General features: G+C 37.3%; 1 protein-coding gene across 1 annotated transcript in view; it reads left to right on the top strand.

The window, feature by feature from the left end:
• The window catches only part of Rgs20 (regulator of G protein signaling 20), a 69,983-nt gene extending 43,801 nt beyond the window's left edge, over positions 1-26,182 (top strand). Inside the window, exons 2-5 of the mRNA XM_021724869.3 lie at positions 10,959-11,107; positions 18,411-18,494; positions 22,242-22,476; positions 24,776-26,182. Coding sequence (XP_021580544.1) covers positions 10,959-11,107; positions 18,411-18,494; positions 22,242-22,476; positions 24,776-24,964 — 657 coding nt within the window. The 3' untranslated portion in view covers positions 24,965-26,182. The remainder of the gene's footprint in view (positions 1-10,958; positions 11,108-18,410; positions 18,495-22,241; positions 22,477-24,775) is intronic.
• The last annotated feature ends 631 nt before the right edge of the window (positions 26,183-26,813 follow it).

The raw sequence follows: 26,813 nt of genomic DNA, 5'->3' as shown, positions 1-26,813 counted from the left end.
TTCTTAAAGTTCTATTCTGATTTTTTTTTTCTTCATAAGTCATTTTGCTAGTGTTAGTTTCTAGGAATTTCTGTTTCATCTAAGTTTTCTAACATTTGGCATAGGGTTGTTCATAGTATGCCCTTAGAATGCTTTCCATGTCTGTAATACTGGTTATAATGTCCCATCTTTGATTCCTGATTTTAATTGAGTCCCCTCTTTTTTTTCCCATGGTCAGTCTAGTTAAGATTTATCAGTTTTGTTGATCTTTTCAAATTAACAGCTTTCCTTTTAATGGATTTCCTGTATTGTTTTTCTATTCTCTCTTTTGCTAATTTCCACTCAGTCAGTTCAGTCTTTCTGTATTTAGTTGTACTTCGCTCTTCATAGTTGCCTAAGGTGAAAATTTAGATTATTGTTTTAAGATGTTTCTTCTTTTTTAATGTAGACTTTTACATCTATACAAGCTTAGCTTCATTTAGCTGCATCTGGTAATTTTTGGCATGTTGTGTTTTTATGTTTGTGTTTTCAAGTCAAAGTATTTCTAATTTTCTTTGTGATTTCTTCTTTAGCCCATGGGTTCTTTGGGAACATATTTAATTTTCACATATTTTGGATTTCTCAAATATCTTTCAGTTGTTGATTTCTAAAAGTATTCCATTACCAGCTGTTTTATACCATATGATTTATTCTGGAGAATTTTCACATGGACCTGCAAGAATGCATTTTCACTGATGTGGGTGGAATGCTCTACATGCTACAGTGTTATCTCATGTTGTCTGAAGGTCTTCTGTGGTACTGATAGTCTGTCTAGTTGTTCCATCCACTGTTAAAAGAGTGGCATTGACTTTTATTGTTGAATTGTCTACTTTAATTCTGTATTTTTCTACTTTATGTATTTTGTGGTTCTGTATGTATATATATATAAAACATTGTATTTATGATATATATGTTATTTTTTAATAGGCTCAATGAAGTCCCTTCATTTTTCCCTTATAAAAACCCTACTGGTGGACTGGGGATGTGACTCAGTGGTAGAGCACTGGTTTGGCATGCTGACGCCTGAACTCGAAGCACAGCACTGATGGTGGAGATAGGGGTGGCCACAGATAGAACCTGAGTGCTAGGCAGGTGGACTCTGATGTGGGTTTTTATTATGGTAGGTAAATACTGATAGGCATAGTGAACACAAGAGGAAAAGGGTAAGATAGCTGTAGGTCTTGGATTTGGCTAGGTGTAGCAATGGTCAACACTGGTCAGCAGCAACAGCATGGCCACAGGGCAGATATAATGCCAGTGCCTCTGGGAGTGGGGATGAGGCACAAGGGATGCAGGGCCACAGTGCCCTGGCCCCTTGCAAGGGGTGATGTAGGGCTGGCTGATCTTGTTTCTGAGCTTGGCCAGGATAATGGCCCCTCTTGTGGTAATAACTACCTTCCTGAAGCATGGTAATACCCAGACAATAATGGCCATCATAGTCTCTGATAGCAGTAAATGCCTTGAACCTGGTCTGCTGGCCAGCTTGGGTCTGCTTCCACGCCAGCATAATATTCAAAGGATCATACTTGAAGTGTGCCCCCACAAAGAAGGCAGCAATCTCAGATTCCTTGATGCACAGGGAGTGGGAATAGATCTCCTTCAGGATGTGATGTGCATGTCCTTGACCAGGAGACCAGCTCCTTGACTGGGATGGACATGCATCTCACCTGCAGGAGCTCAGCAGACTCTGCTGGGTGCCCCACAGCCTTCCTGGGTCCTGATCATGTCCCCAGCCCATGAGAAACCACTGTCTCCCACTGGAAGCCACCATGGTCTCCTATTGGGACCTCCCCATGTGACAGAGTCATCTGCCATTTAATATTTCCTCTAAGAAGATGCTGTTTATAATTATTATATCTTCCTGGGGAATTGACCCTTTTATCATGTAAAATATCTTTCTTAATCTCTAATAAGGTTTTAAATGAAAAGTGGGGGCTTGGGATATAGCTCCATGGTAGAAGCTTGCCTAGCAAGGCTCTAGGTGCTAGTTTTAATAGAAAGCACCTACAAAAAAAAAAGAAAAAACCCAGTATATTTTGTTAGCTATTAGCATAGACACCTTATTTCTATTGTGTTTGCTATTGGCTAAATCTATCTGCCTCATCTTTTACTTTCAATCTATTTGTATTATTTTAATTTCTCTATAATAACATTCAATGTAATTGGTCTCAACTCTCCAATTAAAAGATATAGGCTAGCAAAATGGATTAAAAAATAAGAGCCAACTATATGTTGTTTGCAAGAGAACATGCAAAGGCAGCCACAGGCTGAAAGGGAAAGGATGGGAATTGATCTACCACACAAATTGAGCCTGAAAAGAAGCAGGAGTGGCTACTCCCAATCTACTTGTATTTTTAATTCCAAAATATCTTTAGTAGTCAACATATCACTGTGTCATGTTTTTATTCATTCTGACAATCTCTACCCATTGATAGGGTTGGATTAACCTTTGCATTTTCCTCTTTTTAAAAAAATATTTTATGCCTACTTCTCCTTTTCACTAATTTCCTTTGCCCTAAGCTGATATTTTCTATCACACCATTTTAATTTTTTTAGTGACTTTTTCCCACTATATGTATTTTTTGTCCTAATTTCTCAGTGGCCTCTATAGGGCTTATATCTTAATGTAACAGAATGAACTTTCAATGTATACTCACTTAGAAGCTTTAGAAATTTTACTCCTTTATAACTTTCTTCCTTCCCTGCCTTTTTTTTGAGGGATGGGCCCTATTATCACTGTACATATTAAGTAATACAAATCCTGTACTCCAATGTTGTAATTATCACTTTATGTAATACTATGCCTTTTTAAAAAGCTAAGAAAATAAATAAGAATAGAAACATATAGTTTCTGGTTTTCTCCCCCTTTTTCTTTTCTTGTGGATCTGCATTCCCTTCTGCTGCCGCATCCTATTGCAATATACTTTTATTCATATCTCCATCTTATCTGTTGTTCATGCCAAATATATCACCTTTTTATGTTATCAGTCTCATAATAGAAATTTATAGATACTGTTTTATGAATTTTTTTAATCAAGCAATAGAATAAAGAAAAACATATAACCCTACTGTCCTTTATTTTTGCCTAGATAACTACATTTACTGGGGCTAGTGTGGGTTTGGTGGGTGGGCATGTGGTCATGTGGGCATGTGCTTATGTGTGATTTATTGCCTAGAGTCACTTTGAAGAACTTCCTTCAATGTTTAAGACAGATCTGCTTGCTACAAATTCTGTTTTTGCTTACTGGGGAATGTCTTTATTGTGTCCTCATATTTTAGAAATGGCTTGGCTGAACAGAGGATTCTTAGTTGACAGTTTTTATCTTTTAGCACTTTGAATATGTTGTCCCACAGTTTCTTGATCTCTTCTTTGTGGCAAGAAGTCAGCTGTTAATCTTGTTGTGATTCACTTGTTTGTGATGAGTCATTTTTCTTTTCTACTTTTAAGATTTCCTTTTTATCTTTTCCTCTCAACATTTAGACTATATGTCTGAGTATAGACCTGTTTTTATCCTAATTGGAGTTGAGTGTAACTGTCGGTTACATAGATGAGTGGTTTTCATCAAATTTGGGAAATTTACAGCCATCATTTTTCTGTTCCAGTGTTCAACATAATTAACATAGCAAGTATTAGACTGCTATCCTTAGAATCTTTCTATTCCTGTTTTCAATATTGGCTGTTGGTTTGCATCTGGGGACTTGTCTTTTAGAGCATGTTCAGTCAATAGTTAAGTGACAACAGTAGTTCCCTATAGCTAGAGTGTTATTGAAAAAATATGATGTATGCTAAACATCTTCTTTCCTTTTGGGAGTCTTGAATTTTGGATGTGCTAGCCAGAAAGCCTATGTGACCACCTTCAACAAAAAAGTTTTGGGTGCTGAGTTTCTACTGACCTTCACGGGCAGGGACAGCACACGCTACTGCATTTTTGTTGCTAGGGAAGTATGTGCTGTACATGATTCCTCATGAGAGGGAGAGTGCCTAGGGAAGCCTGCACATGGATTCCTGCAGACTCCACCCGTGTGTTTTTCCCTTGTTGATTCTATTGTATATGGCCTGATCTGCCTTTTACTTGTATCATGAACTTCCTAGCATTCTCTTAATTGATTGCTATTAAAATCTCCAGTGATTTTTCCCTCCATATCATACAGCCTGCTTCTCCCTTACAGCTATACCCCTACTCTGGGGATAGGTTCTGGAGTGGGGTGGGATAGCAGCCCTAGGTCTTCTCAGCAGATCTTCCCTCTGTAGAATCTTTACCTCTCAGCAAGCTACAGCTTCTACCCTATAAGAGAGGAGCAAGGAGGAAGTTCCAGTGGTCTTGGTCACAGTCAGCTAGAGTAAAGATCCTGCAACTGTGAGCCAGTGAGGGAGGAAAGATGCTTGTGGCCTCATTCTCCTGGCATAGAACCAATGCCGTGCTTTGGAAGCTGAAAGGAGAGAGCACCTGTCTTCTTGGCTATACCAGCCTGGAGTACAGCTTTTAGCACACAGAACTGAGTGTGGGAGGGTAGGAGCACGTCTTGGCTCAAATGCTACAAACTCTAATTCTCACTGTTTTTAAACATTGAGTGGTTTTGTTTTTTTCTTTTTCTTTTCTTTTTTTAAAAAATTTAATATTTAGGGGCTGGGATTGTGGCTCAGTGGTAGAGCACTCGCCTAGCATGTGCAAGGCACTGGGTTCGATCCTCAGCACCACATAAAATAAAGAAAGAAAGAAAATAAAGGTATTGTGTCCAACTACAGCTTAAAATTTTTTTTAAAAAATTTATTATTTATTTGATTATTTTAATTTTTTGTAGTGCTGGGAATTGAATCCAGGGCTTCACACATTCCAGGCAAGGCTCTACTACTGAGCCATATCCCCAGCCCAATTTTCTTGAATAATTGTTTCTCCTATTTATTTCATGTAAATTTATTTACATTGGATGTATGCCAACTTTCAGAGACTTTAAGTGATTGGTTTTAAATAACTTTACAGTTAACGTTTTGGGGTTGTTGTTGTTGTTTTGGCCAGGGACAGAGCTGAGTACATCACGTGGCCATTCTGAAGGTCTCATCCTCTCCCCCCACCCACCCACCCCCCTTTTTTTTAATTCCTGGAGTCTTTCTGTACAAGATTCTTAATAAATTAGTCCTTCAGTGCTCTTTTCTAATGTCTTTGAAACTTTCTACTTGGTTCTGTTTTCTGTCTACCTGGTTTTATTTCATCTCTGTCTATTGGTTTCCTATTTTTGACATTTTAAATGAGAATCATTTCGGCATTGTCTTTGAGCATCCTAACTTTAATCTTTCATGATCTTTTTTTAATAAATATACTTTTAGTTGTAGATGGACACAATACCTTTCATTTATTCATTTTTATATGGTGCTGAGAATTGAACCCAGGGCCTCACACGTGCAAGGCAAGCACCTTACCACTGAGCCACAACCCCAGCCCTCAGTCTTTCACATTCATTCCAGTGGGTTATTTTAATGACTATCCTTCTTAGCATTGTATTTTTTTCATGTGACTTGTAATTTTGGTCTGCAAGTTTATCTTAAATAAATCATCTTTCTTCCTTCCATTTTTGTCATTTTGATTGTTTTCTATCTTTCTTAGTTTTTACTTATTTCTACCTAAAAACATTAAAATTTCCAGGCTGAGGTTGTGGCTTAGCATAGAGTGCTTGCCTAGCATGTGCGGGGCTCCAGGTTCGATCCTCAGCACCACATAAAAATAAATAAATAAAATAAAGGTATTGTGTCCAACTATAATTAAAAATATATATATTTTAAAAAATAAAATTTCCTCCACAGGACACATGGGCTTCTCACTGACAGCCAGATGTTGTAATTCACAGTTTCCATCCGTGTGATATTGAGAATGTGGCAGATTTTGTCTCAGAACTAGCAGCTTAATGTATAACCTTCCACCTTTGCCCACATAGACACACAGAGATCAACCCGGGCTGTTCAGATTAGCTTCTTTGGTACGGAAGACAAGGTCCCTCTTTTCTTTTAAAGCAGTGAGTGCACCTCTCGTCCTCCACTTAGCCTGGACTAATTTCACCTGCTGACATTCACTGACATTCACTGCCTGCTACTTGGACTGAAAGCCAAGGAGGACTGCTGCTTCCATTCTACCCATTAATTGACATTTCCATTGCATTTCTGGTTTGGGGATATTCCTGTGTTGTTTTTTGTTTCAGCCAAATTCTTTAAGAATTTTTTTTTTTAATCACTCATTGACTTTGCTTGGAACAAAATGGTGACGCAAAGTGAAAACTTATTACCCCAATTTGACCAGAGTCTCCAACCCACCTTGAATTTGAATTCAGATACTTCTGATTTTTAGTTTTTAGTGTCTCTGTAGCATTTTAAAATAGCTTCCTTTATAGAAAGTGGAAGGTGAAATGTATCAACAAGACATAGGCGCCAGAAGTGAAAAACAAAACCGAAACAAGAGTTTGGGTAGAATACTGGTGAAGCCTGTGGTAGCAGGCACAGTGGAGTAAGAAACTGGATCATAAGCCGAGTCCTGTGCAAGATAACAAAATTAGAAGTTAAAACTAGGTAAGCTACGTCAAAAGACCAAATTACAACAAATTTAGTTTGAAATCTTAATTGGCTTATATCTGTGGTTCTAAAATTGGGCAACACCTCATTCTGGGAAACAGAATTATTGTTTCCATGAACTGAGCAGAGGAGGCTTCCTTTAGAGACACAGAAGGGCTAAGAAAAACAGAAACATGAAACCAAAACGAGTTGGTTATTTCGATTTACTTTCCTTATACAAGTTAAAGCAGAGGGAACTTCTTATGCTGACTAAAACTGACTTTGGGGGGGAATTTGATTACTGTGATTTCTTAGACAAGTCAGATAAATAATTTTGTTTCGTCTTAGTGGTGAGGAACTCTCACATGAGTGACTCCATTTTGGTTTGGTTGGTTGGGCCTGGTACAGGAGCTCAGTCCAAACCAAATGGCCTCCTACAAATTGCACTTAACAGATATGGAAAGTCAATAACAGAGAGCACTGAGGGGTTCTTTGCTCTGACATAAATTTAGCTGAGGCCCTATTAAGCATCCAGGATCTACCTAGCAGTACTTCTCCCAAGAGAAATACTGCAAGAGTCAAGGTATGTTCAGTCAAAAATAACTCAAGAGACTATATAAATGGATTTGGGATTTTGGTCTCTTCCAGGATAATTCGTCCTCTCAAATTTCCTTATATTCTGATATTTTTCAGAACTCTAAACTGTTCCCTGATAGTAGGATCCTGTGTCTAAGGGTCTCTGAGGAGGGTTTTAAATGTATGTCTTTTCAAGTTCTTGGGCTCCTTCATTGGGATCTCATCTGTGATTCTATATCCTCATGGAACAAAAACTTGTGTGTTAGGTCTTAAGATTTTTTTTCCATATAATACTTGCTGTTTCATCATATATATTCCCACTGTGCAATTCAATAATGGCTATGTTCAGAATTGGGATACCATAATCAAAAAAAACAGTCCCTTATGGAATCCAGCTATCAAGTTTCAATGCACCAGGAAATAAGAAATAACTCTTCTGAGCTAATTACAGTTAGGTCATATATTTTTTCTAACTAGTTAGTGCTTTTTAAATGCCAAATTACTAAAAGATTATGATCAAGATTAAGAGTTTGTGATGGCTTTTAGTTGAACTTTCAAAGAGTCCTCTTAAATGTCATGTTCCTAGGAATCTGGAAAAACTATGTTTAGATAAGATTTATCTCAATTGAAATCAGAAATATTTAATAAGATACTAACCTGTACCATTCCCATTTCCTCAGACTGCTTTTGAAATGCCATGAATTATAAAATAAAGCATCTGTAATGGCCAGCGCTGATTTTGCATTCATCTAACTTCTAGCCTCAGGATGCTCAAGCAAAAGCAGCCAATAGCTGAGGGACACTGCCTATGTCATGCCTGAGTCACCCCAGAGGACAGTGAAATGATGCCTAGCAATTCTTTGCCAGACACACACTGAAAGAGAGTCAGAATAGCAATGTTAAGTAGCATTGCTTCCATTGTATTTAGAAGGAACAAATGGAAATAAGATGTGTAGAGTCCTCCCACAGACAAGATAGGAGCAGAGGAAGGATGTAAGAACCTCACTTGGCCAATCACTGTCTGGATTAACATATACACCAATAGCATATTTTTAAAATCTTGCAAATAGGTAGAATTCATTTAATAATTATTGTTTAAACTTCATATTAATTTTCTGTTACACTAAAAAACATTTATTTTCTACTAATATTAGTAACTAAATAGGTTACCCTTCTATAAACAATTATGTATTTGTCTCTAAAATAAATATACACTAACTTAAAGCATCTTATTCTGCCAATTGTGACTAATAATAAATTTGAAATCCAAATCAAATGTATGGTTTCTTTTTTCAAGAAAGAAAAAATGTCATATTGATTCAAAAAGAGGAAGAATCTATGAAAGAACAGAAATCAAAGTTGAAAATAGAGTCAACAGGTCACTCCTAAAAGATTCTAATAATTTTATAGGCACATTCTACAAAATGTTCAGGGAAACAATAATTCCTTTATGAGGATGATAGGTAGGTAGGTAGGTAAGTAGGAGGGTATGTAGATAGAATTTTAAAAATCCATATAAAATACCACCAAATCAATTTAAGTAGCATAATAGGAAAACAGTTATCATTTAGACCTAAGAAGAGATTGCTTATGAAAATAAGGTTGACTCAACATTAATAAATGCATTAATGTAACTTAGTTCATAATAACTATTCAAAGGAGGAAATTCATATGCTCATCTCAGTAGATTGTTAAAAATCTAAGAGATTCAACATTTTTTAAAACTTTAAGGAAATTTTAAAATATACATAAATGTAGAGACAGTTATAACAGATCCTATGTGTGAATCCCACAATACACAACAACTTCAGCAATGATCAATATTTGCTTTTTTAAAAAAATTATTTTTTAATGTCATGCTGGGATTGAACCCAGGACCTCAAGCATGTTAGGAAAGTGCTCTACCACTGAACTACATCCCTAACTCTTTTTATTTTTAAATTTTACTTTGAGACAGAGCCTCACTAACTTTCCTAGGCTGGCCTTAAACTTACCGTCCTCCTGCCTCAGACCCCTGAAACCCTGGGATTACTGGCATGCACCACCATGCCCAACTCTCAACAGGCATTAGAGGAGGTTAGAACTCTTTCTGCCTTTTAAAAAAAAATTTTGTTTTAATTAGTTACACATTTAATTAGTTACTACAATGACCTTGATATATCATACAAGTCAGATCCAAGTGGAGCCCATATAACATGATGGGGAGTTTGGCAAATGTTTCTGCCTCTGTCTTTTGCCCAAAGTACTGCTGGTACCAGCTCAGGAACCCTAAACTGCTCAGCCTAGGCTGGGGTGCTGTGGACAGTGTCTGGGTGTTATGAGCATTGTTTTCACTGTGGATGAAGGGACATAAAAACTTTTTGATGAATCTCTCTTGCTATCCTGAAACTCCCATGAGAAACTCAGATATCATTCCTCATTAATAAATCTATACAGTCTATGTAGCTCTAATCAAAATGCCAATATGATTATTTTGTTCTGTCACAAGCTGATTTCACAATTCACCTGGAAAAATACCAAACAATTAACAACAATAAAAACAGATCAAGAACAGCTCTCTGACTCCAAGAAAATCCACCACAACAAACGTTTAAGTGAAGAGAACTTTTTTTTATCCTACCCAGAATAAAAGTTTAAAAGCTCCATATAGAACATGTCAGGCATAGTGATTTATGCCTTAAGTCCAACTATTAGGGAGGCCAAGGCAGAAGGATCACTTGAGTACAGTAGTTCAGGGCCAGCCTGGGTAACACAGCAAGACCCTGTGGCTTAAAATAAAAATAAAGGAAGATTAAAATAACTAAAAGTCTAATAGCATATAGGATTAAGTCATAGTCAATAGAAATAGACAAATCTAATGCTGGAATAGAATAATATATCTAAAATTTAATTCTGAAGTCTTATTTAAAGTTCTTAAATGTATCTTTGATATTAGCTTGCAATTAGCTCCATCAAGAATTCAATGGTAATATCAAAAGTAAAAATGAGTTTAGCAGCTTCTTTTCTTAGGTTGATTGGGTGCCTTGATCCTTCACACATTCTTGTGCTCATTAACAAAACACAGAAGCTGAAGGGTATAGATCTTGTGTGTCCAGTGACTTGGCCTCCATGGAAGTGGGAAAGAGGAACCATTCCTAAGATAGTGGGTGGGTCTGGGTAGGCTGTCTGGCCCTGCATTTCACTTCCTGGGAATAATTGAGCAGTTACTATGTACCAGGCAGTGTTCTAAGCATTTTGCATGTAAGAACTTGGATTGGGTACCTTCTTCAAGGCCATGCAACTAGTAAAGATGTGAATATCACGGTTTTGTTCTCAGACCTGCAGCCTCCCAGTACCAACTCCTCTTCTGACGTTTGCTCAGACTGCTGTCCTGGCACGAATGATCTTTTTGGTGTGGCTTGCTCCTTTCTCTGTGCTCAACCTCATGGGCCGCTGTAATTAAGTTGCCACCTGTAACTGCTTGCCCTTTGATTCAGTCCTGAGGGAACCTGGAGCTGGAAAACGCCCTATTGGAGCAACTTATTAGTGTCTGCTGCATATTTATCTGTCTCCTTTACTAAACTGTGAGTGCCTAAGGGCAAGACTCTCTGTTCACCATTTTATTCCTGGAATTTACAATGTTTGGCAGATGCTAGCCATTAAATAAGTGTTGGATAAATTAATGGATATTAAGAATCTAAGCAACAGGATTTACCAGAATTAGAAAAAGAAAATGACCTGGATATAGTCATGTGGCATCTTCACAGTGAGACAAACAACTGAATCCCTGGGCTGTCTTCATAACTCCACACCCCTTCCTACTCTCTTTTTCCTTGCCCTATTGCAGGTTATGGGATCTGAAAGAATGGAGATGCGGAAGCGGCAGATGACAGCTGCCCAGGAGCCACCAGGCTCAGTCCCCGACCAGCCTGGAGCAGGGAATCGGGGCTCCAATGCTTGCTGCTTCTGCTGGTGCTGCTGTTGTAGCTGTTCATGGTAAGTTTGGGGGCTTTTAAATTTTCAAAATTAATGTGCTGTTCATTGGGAATTGTTACCCTTGAATAGAGCCAGCTTAATTCAACTTAACTAATTCAGTGTTTTTTAAGCAATTAATACATGCCCATTAAAGACATACAGTTTTTTTTTAAATAATAGCTATGTCTGTTTAGTTCTCAAGAAACCTATATTCAAATACTTGAAATCAGGCTAGCTAGCATTTGTTAGACAACAAAAGAACAATGGAATGTAGTTCTGATCATACCTTAACATATGGACAGAAACGTCACTTAGGTGATTAGAAAGACTCGCCTTTGGCATAAAGACTTTGTTCAGGATTTAGTATTTAAGATTATCTTAAAGGTTGGGATTATGAAGCCTGGATTTTTATCTTCTGCTAGTTTCCTTTTATTATTATTTTTCCTTGAGGTCCTGGGGATTGAACATAGAACCTCAAGCATGCTAGGCAATTTTGTTTTTTTAATAAAGAAAATTGTCAAAATATGTGCTTAAAATGGCAAGAAAGATGAGTGACATGGCACACACCTATAATCCTAGCACTCTGGAGGCTGAGACAGGAGGATCACAAATTCAAGGCCAGCCTCAGCAACTTAGCAAAGCTCTAAGCCACTTAGTGAGACCCTGTCTCAAAAAACAAAAAGGGAGGGCCGGGGTTGTGGCTCAATGGTAGAGTGCTTGCCCAGCATGCATGAAGTACTGGGTTTGATCCCTGGCACCACATAAAAATAATAATAAATAACAAATAAAATAAAGGTATTGTGTCCATCTACAACTAAAAAAAATATTTAAAAAAAAAAAAAGGCTAGAGATGTAACTCAGTGGTAAAGTGCCCCTAGATTAAATCCCCAATACTCACCCCCCCAAAAAATGGAGAAAGAAATCTGAAAATACAGACTACCTTACTGGGTAGAGGAAGATACAGTTATTGCTTTAAAAATAAAATAGGGGCTGGGGTTGTGGCTTAGTGGTACAGCGCTTGCTTAGCACGTGTGAGGCACTGGGTTCAATCCTCAGCTCTACATCTTAAAAAATTAGTTAATTAAATAAATAAAGGTATTGTGTCCACCTACAACAAAAAAATTTTTAAATGTTTAAAAATAAAGAGAGCGATAAATGAATTACATGTAAAACACTGTGACTGTTTGAATCACAAGGTCTGGAGAAATGGATGTACTTTGCATCTAGGAATCATATTCATGTTAGGTTGCATCTTTGAAATTTTGAATATGACAAGTGCTAGCACCAGCTAAACTTGTACATCACTTTCAGCAATTAAATAATTGTAAATTTATGTAGGCTTTGCTATAAGGTAGATCCAGACCTCACTATCCAGTGGAGAAGAAGAAAAACTGATATTGGGACTGATTAAGAAGAGTGATATAGGCAGGCATAGTGGCACACACTGTAATCCCAACTACTCAGGAAGCTGAGGTAGGAAGATTGCAAGTTCAGGATCAGCCTTTTGGCGGCCTAGTCTCAAAATAAAATTTTATAAGGGTTGGAGATGTTCTTGCCTAGCATGGGTTCAACCCCAGCATTATAAAACAAGGAGAAAAAAAAGAATGGTAATACAGAACTATTAGAACTGGATCCTGGGGAGGAAATTGGAGGTAGGCTGTGAAACATCCAGGAAAGTTTAGTGGGCTCATCCTGCTTGACTTGGGCCAGTGTAGACTTGTAAGAAGTTCTAGTCTGGTGGATGGAGCCTAGCAATAGAACATGGCCAAGACCCATGAGATCACGAGGCAGTCAGGACAGATCCCAGACGGCAGGTGGGCATGTGGGGAGATGGGGTGGACAACAGCTAAGCCGTGTGCTGCTCAGGTGAGACTTCAGATGCCTACACAGAAATCTAAACAACTTGGTAGTAAGCTGGAGAAGAGACACAGAGAAAACTTGTCCAGGGCCTTTCCTACACAGGAAAGATACCCATCTATGTGAGAGCCTACATCCAGGGCCCTTCTCCACTTTTGATTCTGCCAATAGATCTCAGTGTGAACAAAGATGATCATCTGAGAGGTATACAAGGATAAAAAGGATGTTCAGTGAGACTCTAGCTAATGTTTAAGCTGTCCTTCCTTCCTTTGGACAGGGCAAGGAGCTGAGATCATGGCCTTGGTAATATATCATCCTGATAATGTAAGGGTAGCAGGTGGGAATGGATCCCAGAGTAGGGTACTATTAGAAGACTAGTACCAAATAGAGTGAATAAAATTACAATCTATTCCTAGATGACATCAACATCATCCATCATCATCAGCATCATCATCAGCATTTATGTAACACTTATCATGTATGTATATAAAATGCAACAGAGCTGCATCTTCAAAGTACTGGAGAAAAGTAACTAAAAACTCTCAAAACCCAAACTATGGGACTGGGATTGTGGCTCAGCAGGAGAGCGCTTGCCTAGCATGTGCGGGGCCCTGTGTTCAATCCTCAGCAGCACATAAAAGTAAATGAATGGAATATGTCCAACTATAACTAAAAAATTAAATATTAAAAAAAACAAACTGTTATTCAGGAATGTGGATAAAATAGACATTTTCAGACATACAAAGGCCAAGAGAATTTATACTCACAGGCCCTCCCTAAAAATAGTAAGAAATGTTCTTAGTACTTCAGGGGGAGGAAAGTGAACCCAGAGGGAAGCCATGGAAGACAAGTGACAAGAGTAGACACAAAAGGAATCAAATGGAATATGTGTCATTTAATTTGGGCTTCAAAAGTATAAAACCCAGCGGTAAACAAATAATCTCATGTCAACAATTGACAAATCAAATTATTTCAGACTTAAAAAATTATAAGAAAAAATTTATAAATAGTGCAAAAATACAACATGTAGTTTCCACATCAATGGAAGACAATAAAAGAAATCTAGAAAACCTTTTCAACATATGACAGAGGTGGCATCAGTGAAGGAGAGTATGTCTGAATTCGTAGTATTTGGGTAACCAACTCATCACCGTTCCCTGGGACTTTCTCATTTTAGCATTGAAAAGTCCCATGAAAGCCTGAGTCCCCAGCAAACCAGGAAGGTTGATCACCTGCCTGGTATCTAAGTCTATTAAAACAATTAAAACAGACATAGTCCATAACTGAACCACATTAAAAATTCAATCCCCATCTTTCAAAAAAAAAAAAAAAACGAAATCAATTCCAGATGACTTAAGGTCAAGTATAAAATATAGGATTGTATCTGTGTTGGGAAGAGTTACTTTGAAAAATAAAAAATTCTCTAAAAGATTCATAAATTTTACCACACTAAATATAAAAATGTGGCTGTGTGTGGTGGCGCACATCTGTAATTCCAGCAGTTCAGGAGACTGAGGCAGGAGCATCTGAATTCGAGACCAGCCTCAGCAATTTAGTGAGACCTTAAGTAACTTAGCGAGACCCTGTCTCCAAAAGTAAAAAGAGCTGAGGAATCTGCCTCAGTGGTAGAATGCCCCTGAATTAAACCCAGGACTCGAAACAAACATCAAACAAAAAAAAAATTTAGGTTGATGGTTATTTCTAGGGCAGAAAGAGAGGGGAATAGGATGAGGGCAAAAACATACAGCAAACTTCAACTATTTTGAGAAGAAATTTTTCTTTCACAATGAATGGCATTCATAATTAGCCCCCAAATATAATATATAGTTGTCACATCAGTGGAAGATGATCCTTGATTCTTTTCTCAACAGTCTTTTGAGATGTATTTGGGTTGAAATACATAGTAGAGTTAACTTTCAAGGAAAGTAAATGGCAATATGTTTTCTAAGCCCTTGTGATGTGGCTCTCAGAATTTCCTCCTATGGCCTCTTGGTATTTGTTATAAAGGAAACATGAAGATTATTCTTCTCTTGAAAATAAACTAAAAATTCTAGAAGGTTGACGGATTTTTCCTCCTTTATCATTCAAAATGTATCTAAACATGGATCATCTTTACTAACCATTTCTAAAACATGGTGAACAACCACCTTGGCTTCTGTCCACACCTTGTTCTGCTTAATGATCCCAGAGAAGCCCAGTAAACAAAACTTGACTAAAAAATATATGCTTCACTTTTTCTAGAACAGCTTGTCTCCTTAAAAATTCAACTTTGTAAAATGAGGTGGAAGAAATGTCAAAGCTTAAATAAATTTTGCATTATTTAGTTCAGAGTTTAGCTTCCAGTTCTCTTAGGAATTTTGTGTCAAATTCATAATTCCCTTTTCTCTTTGCTTTTTCATACCCACTGTGCAGTAATGTGCTCTGCTTACAAAAGACGCCTAGGCGGTCAGGCAGTATTCATGCCCATGCAGAGAGGATACCACCCAATGCCTCTCAGTCTTCTTTGTTTTGTTTTGTTTCATTTTAAATAAACCATTATTTATTGAAACTTTTTAGCCCTGGCATCATAAAAGAAACAAGCCAAAAGGGTTCCTGCATGTTTAATGACTTTGCCTTTAAAGAAAAATAGAGCTGTACACAGACACATACACTTATTGAAAATTCATAAAGTGCATGTGCTGAAAGGCTGACATACTTACAAAGTGGAGTAAGGAGTATTAAGAAAAGACATAATAAAAGGAAGAGAAACATTAATGCAGTAGCAATAACAAGACAAAACTCAAATCATCAATGATAAAAAGCCATTTTGAGGGCTAGCAGTATAACTCTATGATTAAAGCACAGGTTTAACATACACAAGGCCCTGGGTTCATTCCCTAGCAACCCCCGAAAAAAAAAATCCATTTTTAAATTGAGGGGATACCAAAAACATTCCTGCTAATGTCAAGATCAGGGCATGTGTGTCCACAATCTCTACCACTCTTAGACATTGTTTTAGGTATTAGCCAATGCAATTTAACAAGAGGAAACAATTAAAGGCCTTAAAAAAATGGGAAGAGGTAGCCAGGCACAGTGGCTCATACCTGTAATCCCAGCAGTTTGGGAGGCTAAGACAGAAAGATAACAAGTTTAAGGCTAGCCTCAGCAACTTAGACCCTGTCTCGAAATAAAAAATAAAAAGGGTTTGGCATGTAGCTCAGTAGTTACATGCCCCTGGGTTCAATTTCCAGTCCAAAACAAACAAACAAAAAGTTGGAAGAGGTAGAATATCTCCCTCTCTGCAGACAATGAGATGAGAGTCTACCTGAAAACTCCAAGAGAATTATGTATAAAACTGATGCAAACAAAGAATTCAGTAAACTAGAATGTGCAAGGCCCTGGTTGGATCCTCAACATCCAAAAACAAATTAATTAATAAAATAAAAATGATCTGGTTGTGGTAGCACACACCTGTAATCCTAGTGACTTAGAAGGCTGAGGCAGGAGGATGGCAAGTTCTATGCCAGTCTCAGCAACTTAGTGAAGCCCTATCTCAAAATAAAAAGTCCTAAGGATGCTGCTCAGTGGTAAGGTGTCCTTTGGTTCAATTCCTAGTACTAAATAAATATAAAAATGGCCAAAGAAAATAAATAGATCCAAAAACGATGTACAATAGCTAGTAATTACATGAAAAAGTCCTCAATATCACTGGTCATTTGGAAAGTACAAATCAAAGTGATAGTGACATTTCCTTTCACACCCATGTTAGGTGCAAATAAAGGAAACTAGAATGAAAAAAAATAAACAGTCACTTTTGGCAAGGATATGGAGAAATTAGATTCTTCAAGATTGCTCAGGGGAGTATAAACTGCACAGCTGCTTTAGAAAACAGTTTGGGAATTCCTCAAAATGTTAAAAATAGAGTTATCATATGCATCAGCAATTCCACTCAAGAAAAAATGAAAATCTACCCCAAGATAAATGAAAGAAAGTGTATGGTCATACAAACTTGCACATGAATGAGCAACCCAAAAGTAGAAATAAGGCGAATGTCCATCCACCGTTGAATGGATAATAAATGTTACATATTCATATGATATAATATTATTCAGTCAGAAAAAGGAATGAAATACTGATGTAAGCTATGCACAACATGGCTAAACCATGAAAACATTATGCCAAGTGAAAGATGCCAGCCACAGAAGATCACATATTGCATGATTCAGAATAAGCAAAAAGGGATAGATAGGAAGCAGTAACTTATTAGTGTGTTTCTAGAGCTGCTGGAGAAGGGAGATACAGGTAATAAGGAGAGACTGCTAACAGTTGTGGGATTTCTTTTGAGGGACATGAAAATGTTCTGGATAGTAATGATGATTGTGCAACCTTGTAGATATATTACTAAAAAGCTCTGAATTGTACACTTTTTCTTTTTTTTTTTTTTTTTTTGGTACCAGGGATTGAACCCAGGGGTGTTTAAAAAGTGAGCCACATCCCCAACCCTTTTTTATATTTTATTTAGAGAAAGGGTCTCAATGAGTTGCTTTTAGGACCTTGCTAAATTACTGAGGCTGCCTTTGAATTCACAATCCTCCTGCCTCAGTCTCCCAAGCCATTGGGATTATAGGCAGGTACCACCTCACCCAGCTGAACTGTACACTTTTAAAAAGCATATCAATTTTATGGCATATAAATGACAGCATATACTAATAGTCCTCATGTGTACAAACAATAACTAGAAGGTAAGACAGAAGTAAAAATTCCACTTATAATAATAACAAAATTACTTGGAATAAATTTAGAGAGATATGTACAAATTGTGTATAAGGAAACAAGCTCTCAAGCCTGGTACAAAATAAATTTTGATTGGTTTTCTCTCATATTTGTACATGTGCTCTACAAATAAATAAACCCTTCATTTTGACTAGAAACAAAGCATGAAAGACTTTGTTTTTTGTTTTTTGTTTTTTTGCTGCACTGGGGATAGAACTCAGGGGTGCTCTACCCACTGAGCTACAACCCTACCCCTTTTTAACTTTTATTTTGAAACAGGGTCTCACTAAATTGCTAAGGCTAGCCTCTCGAACTTGTAAACCTCCTGCCTCTGCATCTGGAGTTGGATTATAGGCATGCTCTATCATGCCCGGCCAATATATACCTTTTTTAATGTGCAGAAAAGGAAATGAAAACTGAAAACATTTTTGACAACCTTACTATTTTTTTACTATTTTCTAATGAACAAGTTTTATATGAAAAGTTATTCTAAATGTAATTGAGCATGACAATTTCTCTTTCTCGATTAGTATAGACTACAGTGGTATAAATAAATATAACTTATTTTTCTAATACTGCTAATAGTTTAGATCTTGAAAATTCTACTTGAGAATCTGAAATTCTCTTTAAAATATTTGTTGGGGAAAAAAAAAAAACTACTTTTCTTTGGTGCAAATTGACCTCAATCAACCTCTGATTTTCCTGTTTCTTGCAGCCTCACTGTTAGAAACCAAGAAGACCAGAGACTCACAAGAGCTTCCCATGAGCTCAGAACAGAACTTCCAACCTGCGAAGAAAGGTAAAATCTCACATTTTTTTACTCACTACACTCAGAAATACCAACCTTTTGCTTTTTCTTTTTGATTAAACAGAATACACACAATTTCTCTTAACAATTTATTAACACCAAATCTCAAATATTTTTTCCCAGAAGAACTCCTTTAAATTTACTGTGCCAATCACAAAAATAAAGCTATGCTTCTGTACAAACTTTAATGATGCAACTTTATTTTTATAAAATAAAAGACCATAATAAAACAACATACTTGATTTTCAGAAGAGTCAGTCTATTTTTTCTTAATTATAAATTTATAGTAAATGGCCAAATAACTTTTAAAATTTAAGTATTTTGAAAATTGAAAAAAAATACACATCAATTGTTACCAAATTTATTTTTTTCTTTCTATATTATAAATTGATTTCCTTTCCCCATAATTATTTTTATACTTGTCTTAATCTTATGCCTTTATAATTACAGACATTAGACAAATATTCTAAAAAGCATTGTTCAAATAGGTTTTATATTAAATTGCTTATTTTTGAGCGGAAAAAAAAAAAAAACCTTAGTAGTAGTTACTTATTTTTTTCATTCTTTATCTTATTTGCCCTGTCCCAGAATTTTCAAAGTCTAGGAAACAATCTTAAAATCTTCCACAAAGTATGAGTCTGTTAAAAATGGCTAATGTCCTAGACCTCAGTGCATTGTGTTCCATGCCAAAGCTTTGGGAACGTTCACATTTGGAATAGGAATGCCTGTATCTGGTTCTGGTTCTGACTGTCCTGCCTGTGTGACCTTGGCACTTGACTTAAAAGCTACTATTTTTTATTTATTTATTTATTTATTTTTGGTGCTGGGGATTGAACCTACGGCCATTTTACTACTAAGCCACATCCCTGGCACTTTTTATTTTTTGAGACAGCATCTTGCTAAGTTGCTTAGGGCCTTACCAAGTTGCTGAGGCTGGCTTTGAATGTGCAATCCTCTTGTCTCAGCCTCTAATATTATTATACACGTCATGTCATATTACAGGTGTGTGCCACTGTTTCTAGCTTAGAAGCCACATTCTGCCTCAGTTTTCTTATATGTGAAATGGGGATAATAATGGTTTTTTTGTAGCTAAGCCAATAAAGGGTTCTTGTGAATGCTGATTAAAAAAAGAACAGAGCCTGGCAAGAAATGAGCACTCAGTGCACGTTGGCTTTCCTTTATTCATAGCCCGTGAATAACATAAAGTGGCTCCTTGTCCATTTAATACCTTTTGCTTCTAGTTCCACTTAGACATTAGTATTATACTTACTTGCCTTTACCCCACGTATCTTGCCTATTGACCTGTTTTTAGCTTTTTGGTAAAAATAACATTATATCAAATTTGGCTTTTTGGTCCAGTTTGCTTTTAGGGATTTGAATCCAATATCACTGTCAATTATTTTGATCCTTACTAATATATTTAGTCTTTCAGACTGTTCTGTGGTTGGCTTCTTGTGAAACCTCCTCATTGTTTCCTTTATTTATTCTCCTTTTGCTATTTGAACTGTATTTTCTTTGCTTTTAAGTTCTTCATTGGTGGGGCTGGGGATGTGGCTCAAGTGGTAGCACGCTCGCCTGGCATGCGTGCGGCCCGGGTTCGATCCTCAGCACCACATACCAACAAAGATGTTGTGTCCGCCAAGAACTAAAAAATAAAATATTAAAAATTCTCTCTCTCTCTCTCTCTCTCCTCTCTCACTCTCTCATTCTTCATTGGTGGTGGGGGGTGGGTAAATAAGAATGAAGGAACTTTGGATTGTGCAGAGGGAAGTAAGGAGAGGGGAGGGGCTGTGGGGATGGGAAGGACTGTGGAAGGAGACTGATACTATTGCCATATTATACATGTATGATTGTACTGGTATGACTCACCATGTACAGCCAGAGGAATGAGAAGTTGTCTCCATTTGTGTACAGTGTGTCAAAATCTAGTCTACTGTCATGTATAACTAATTAGAACAAATTAAAAAATTAAAAATAAATAAATAAAATTATGAGGAAAAACAGTTCTTCACTAGTATGGGACATATAAAATGGTCTCTTGTTCTTTAAAACAATTCTACTATAAAACTATATTTAACTTTTTCAAAATCATTAGTATGTATTTCTTAAATTGGCAAAAGAAAGATGTCTTTTGAATTCATATGCTTAAGGAACATAAGTAGCATACTTTAAGCTTCTATAATGTAATAATTTTTCAAAAAAATAATCCAGAATTTGTGTGAAGTTTACTTTGTTAAAACTTTTATTTTAAAATTGTCTTTTCTTTCAAAAAAAAACTTTTCCAGAGTTATTATCATTATTTTTCTTCATATATCTAGTACTTTCTTATTTTGAAGAATTCATATGACTGTCATAAAAACAAAATCCAAACAATAAGATTTTCACCAGGTACAGTGGCACATGCCTATATTCCAGTGACCCAGCCTGGGCAATTTAGTGAGGCTTGTCTCAAAATGAAACTTTTTTTTTTTTTTTTTTTTTTTTTTTAAGGATTAAGGATGTAGCTCGATAGTAGAGTGCCCCTGAGTTCAATCTCCAGTATCATAAAAGAAGAAAAAAAGTTTTACAATAAAACATCAAATTTGTTTGGGGGTATAGCTCAGCGATGGAAAACTTATCTAGCCTGTGGGAGGTTCAATTCCCAGTGACTAAATAAAGAAAAAGAAAATAGCTGACGTCTGGGTTCGATGGTGCCACACGATTAATCCAAGCAACTTGGGAGGCTAAGGCAGAAGAATCACAAGTTCAAAGCCAGCCTCAGCAACTTAGTGAGACCCTGTCTCAAAATAAGAAAAAAGACTCGGGGTGTGGCTCAGTGGTGAAGCTCTCCTGGGTTCAATCCTTGGTACCCCTCCCCCCCCATATAGCAGTTTCCTCCAGGATGGAGTGGGGAGAGTAAGCACTCAGGGTAACAAATGTAACTTTTTGAATAATATTTCAATTCTTAAGGTAAATGGTGACATTCCTTCCTTACTTACATTTTTATTTTTTATATATATATATATATATATGTATATATATATATATATATATTTATTTATTTATTTCCCTTCTTCTTCTGGTACTAGGGATTGAACCCAGGGCACTTTACCACTGAGTTATATCCCCTGCCATTTTTTTTTAAGTTTTTTTGTTTGTTTGTTTGTTTGTTTTAGTTTTTTTATTTTGAGACAGAGTCTTACTAAATTATCCAGGTTGGCCTAGGGCTTGTGATCCACCTGTTTTTTGCTGGAATCATAGGTGTGTGCCTCTGTACCTAGCTGTTTTGCATATATTCTATTTTCTTTCTCACATATTACATAATTTTAAAAAAACACTATGAAATGGACACTGCCCCATTGTTGTTCTGAAGATTTAGTGTTAAGTCTGACTTAGTTCTCTTATAGATGATTAGGAAGTTTGGGGTCAGGTGGTGATAGATTTTTCTTTGCTTCTATAATTTAAAAATATTACCAGATGTGTCCAGCTGTAAACAAATATTGTCTTAGTAGTTATTCTAGCAACTTGGTTTACAAGTACTTTGGCAGCAGCCATGCAATCCAGCTAGACATTGTCAAATTATTGTACTCGTGTTTTTGCCAAAGGCTTAAGGAGGTGAGAACATCATTTCCCCTTCCTGAAAGTGCCAAAATTTACACACTTTCCATCATCAGAGAGGGAAAGAGGTTTCCAGTGATGAAATTTGAATTTACTACCAATAACAGCTCCCTTTCCACCTTTCTTTTGGCTTCCTCTAAGCCCAACTCCTACTCTGGAAGAAGTCAATGCCTGGGCTCAGTCATTCGACAACTTAATGGTCACTCCAGCAGGAAGAAATGCTTTCCGTGAATTTCTCCGAACAGAATTCAGTGAAGAAAATATGCTTTTCTGGATGGCTTGTGAGGAACTGAAAAAGGAAGCTAATAAAAACATTATCGAAGAGAAAGCAAGGATAATATATGAAGACTATATTTCTATTCTTTCTCCTAAAGAGGTTTGTACCCACAAAAAGGTTTTCTCCCAGGAGCCCTTGGTAAAACAAACCCCTTCCATATTGGGTCATGTTCGGTCATGCTCACCTTTGCACCGGATGGCTACTCCAATACACAGAAAACTACTCTGCCTCTGTTCATAGCATTTAAGTCCATTTGACTATGGTCCCACAGATGGGTGCCAAGTGCCCCCTGAAATCTGTGAAATATTTTGTGGTGTGTTTCAAGCTTAGGAGACATGTGGAAAACAAGGGAGAGAATTGTCTCTCCACTGGGTGGTTGATGAAGTCCTGTCTTGTAGGGAGTGATGTTTAAACCAAGATCTGAAGGATAAGTGGTCTTCATTGGATAGGGAAAAGGGTTATCCCAGACAGAAGGAACAAAAACAAGATAATTCTAGCTCCTTCCTTCTTTAAATCCCAAGTGGTTCAGAACAGATTTTGAAGAAAATAGTGAAATGGAGCTGGGAATTAGTGGAAACATATCATCATGGTCCTCAGAAGCTTAACCTTGGAACTGGTAACATTTGAACCTGGTCTTGAGCACACCAACAAGCCATGCAAGGTAGAAAGCTGGAGTGTCAGGATGGAAGTTGCACTTCAGAAAGAGCTTCTTGGTCAAACCACTGGGCGTGGTTTGGAGAAGCACTGCAGTAGCACCAGGTGACCATTCAGGAGGCTGCTACAGAAATCCAGCAGCAAATAGTGAATGACCTTCACAAGGGTTATGTCAGAGAGAGAAGAGGTAGACAGATTTGAGTGTTAAAGAAGTAGGGGGCTGGGGATGTGGCTCAGTAGTAGAACACAGTCCTAGCATGTAGGTGACTCTGGATTTGATCCTCAGCACCACATATAAATAAATAAAATAAAGGTATTGTGTTCAACTATAACTAAAAAAATATTAAAAAAAAAAAAAAAGAAGTAGGATCAGCAGGACTTTGTGACTGACACAGAGCCGGGAGGGAACTTGAAAGATAATCAGGACTCTGAATTGGTTTGGGGGCAGTTCCATTCCTTCACTAGCCACACAAGGAGATCTAGAAGCTTTGGGAGTTGGCATTGAACATGTGGGGTTTGAGGTACCACTGGGGGTAGGCAAGAGGTGCTTACTAGGAGAAAGACGGTCATTTGCATACGGAAAGATGGGTCACTTAAGTCAAAACTGAAATGCATAGTTTAGCTAATCACATTTTCAATTTTATACTAATCACATACATTAATAAATATACGTTGCTAGTGCAGAGATGATCCAGCTGAGGTTCTTTCCTTAGAAGATATGGGAGTTAACTCTCACAAATTTTGGCTTAAGCTCTTATTTTTGTGGTGTCTTATAGGAAGTCTGAACCCAATGATTTGCCCTGGTCTAGGACACAGTCTTGTCCAGCATGAGCAAAACATCATAGCATAATAGCTATCCTCTCCCAGGGGCTTAGTAGATTCCAAGTACTTTAATTCTCATTAAATCCTCAGTAAAAATCTACCATCATCATTTCACTGAATGGGGAACTTAATATGGACACAATGGAGTTCACCTTGCCCAAGGCCCCACAATTCATCAGTGAAACCCCAAGCATAATTGGCCCTTAGGCCTTGTGATTTTAGCACGCGCCTAATAATTGTTCCCAGAAATCTGTGATAGTGTTTTAGCTGGGGAAAACTCTGAAGCATGCAGATGTTAGCCTTCATGTTATGGGAAATTAGCAAGGGCTACTACTTCCACAAAGGACACTGTACTCTCACTTACAATGTGAAGTAATACAATGTTGTGGGTTTTGAAAGCAGTATGATCCCCTCCTGCATTAGAGCTTGTGAGAAATAAAAAGTTCTGGCTCTTACCCAGTTCTACTGAGTCAGAAACCCTGGGGGTGGCACCCAACAAACTACTTAATAAGCCCTCTAGGGGCTGCTAATGTTGCTGAAAAGTTAAAAACTCTCGTTCTTTGGGCTTAGGTTTTCTTTCAGCAGTTTGGATTTTTAGATGATTTTGTTTGGTTTGAAAGGGGCTTGGGGTTTTATTTTTCTCTGCAGGGGATTGGACCCAAGGGCAACTCTACCATTATGCTAGATCCCCAGCCCTTTTTATTTTGAGACAGGGTCTCACTAAGTTGCTCGGGCTAGCCTTGGGCTAGCCTTGAACTTTCAATCCTCCTGCTTCAGCCTAATGAGTCTCTGGGATTACAGACATGTGCCACCACACCTGACTGGTTTGGGACTTTCAAAAGACAAAAATGAGCTATGTGAATTGGGGGCAGATTTATAAAGAAATGTATCTAATACAAATGTTATTTGTTTCTATTGACAGGTCAGCTTGGACTCTCGAGTAAGAGAAGTAATCAACAGAAATATGGTGGAGCCATCCCAACATATATTTGATGATGCTCAACTTCAGATTTACACCCTAATGCACAGAGACTCTTATCCTCGATTCATGAACTCTACTGTCTATAAGGATTTGCTTCAGTCCTTATCTGAGAAAACAGCTGAAGCATAGGAATTTTCAAATATATTTATTATAAAAAAAAATAAAGAAGTTCTGGACTACATCTAGCACAGGGAAGTAAGAGGTAGTAATGTCTTCAGCTGGGGTAATACTTGGGCTCATTTAATAACAGATGCTTCTTCCCTCTGGCAGATGGTTATATATTCACAATGTAAAGTACAGCCACCTTTAGAGATACTTTTGAGGAAAAAAATGGAATATGGCTGTTTTAGAAAGATAGTATATTTACATTTACAATAACAGCAGCATGTTTCCAGTGGCAAAGGATTTGCTAAAAGATGCCATACTTCCTGGAGCATGTACATCCATCCATAGGAGCAAATTTTTGTTTTGCATGAGTTCAGTAGTAACCGATTACCCACAAAAGACATTCCAGTTGTTACTCAGATACCCTTTCCTTCCATCAAGCTTGGTCTGAATACTTCACTTACCAGTACTGTGATAGACCCAAATTCACATTTTATAAAGATGTAACCACTACCTGTAAAACTGATAATCCATTTTATATCTTAGAGTATGTATGTATGTGGATACATATATGTGCATGTGTATCTATACATGGGTAATGTCAAAGCACTGTGCTTTTAACTGGATGAGTCCCAAATGTTTGGTAAAAGAAGCCGTGCTTAGAAAGTTCTTCTGTTGAAAAGAGTTACCATTATTTTAGTATCATAATTTGCCAACCTAAAGAAATTCACAACTTGGTCATGTTCACAATGAAACCTTCAAGTAAATCTATTTCCATTTTTATTATTGAAAGAAATATGGGGCATTTTTACTCTAAAAAAATAAAGCACAAGAGTTTTATCTCAGTCTTTACTTTTTCATATATAAATATGTGGGATACATGCAACATATCTTTTAGCTCCCATATCTTTTAGTATTCTGTCTTTATATTCCCACTATTTTTATCACAAATGGAATAACTTCAAAGCTTTAGGCAAATATATAGTTTGTAGCTCAACCATCCTGAAGAACCCCATGTCTACAAGGAATGGGCAAGACACAAAATCTAGACTGGTTTTAGTAGTGGGTTAGAAATTGATTTGTAAGTGGCCCACACCATGCTTTAGCCCACACATGAGGTAGTTCTCCTGTTAATCTCCCTACCCAGCCCTTCAAACAGCCTGTCTTCACTATTCAAATTCAAGTCCCAAGCCTAAGCCCCTGTCCCTCATTTCTCAGTAAACCATCTCACCTCCTACTCTACTATGAAAATTGTGTCTTTAATCCTCCACTTCCTTTGTAACCTACCAAATATGTACAAATCAGCATCTATTCTTGCCTCCTTCAGTCTCATTTCAGAAAACGTGTTCTTACTTCCTTTTAAAAATGTCAATCCTAACCAGACATGATGGCACACACCTGTAATCCCAACGGCTCAGGAGGCTGAGGCAGGGAGAAAATGAGTTCAAAGCCAGCCTCAGCAAAAATCAAGGCACTACACAACTCAGTGAGACCCTGTCTCTAAGTAAAATACAAAATAAGGCTGGGGATGTGGCTCAGTGGTCAAGTGCCCGAGTTCAATCCCTGGTTCCCCCCTACAAAAACAAAGTGTCAATCCCTTGCACATGTTTTTGCTTCTGTATCTTCTCATCTCATTTTTCACTAAGCAGAGTGTATCACTGTAATTAAGAAATAAACCCTGTCCTCTAGTAGTTTATATCAGACAAGGAAACAGATTGTCAATGGCAACTGCAATGTGATATAGTTACGTACAGTAACGGGACAAACAGCCAAATAAGTACTGCAGGGTTATAGAAAAATTTTGCAGAGGTGGTACCAAAGCTAAAACAGCAACAATGTGTATGTGCTAGTGGGGAAGGAGGTGAGGTTCCTG

Source organism: Ictidomys tridecemlineatus, chromosome 7, assembly GCF_052094955.1.
Source record: "Ictidomys tridecemlineatus isolate mIctTri1 chromosome 7, mIctTri1.hap1, whole genome shotgun sequence".
NCBI classification, from domain to species: Eukaryota; Metazoa; Chordata; class Mammalia; order Rodentia; family Sciuridae; genus Ictidomys; species Ictidomys tridecemlineatus.
Note: the sequence above shows the minus strand (reverse complement) of the source record. Positions and strands in the feature narration are given on the sequence as shown.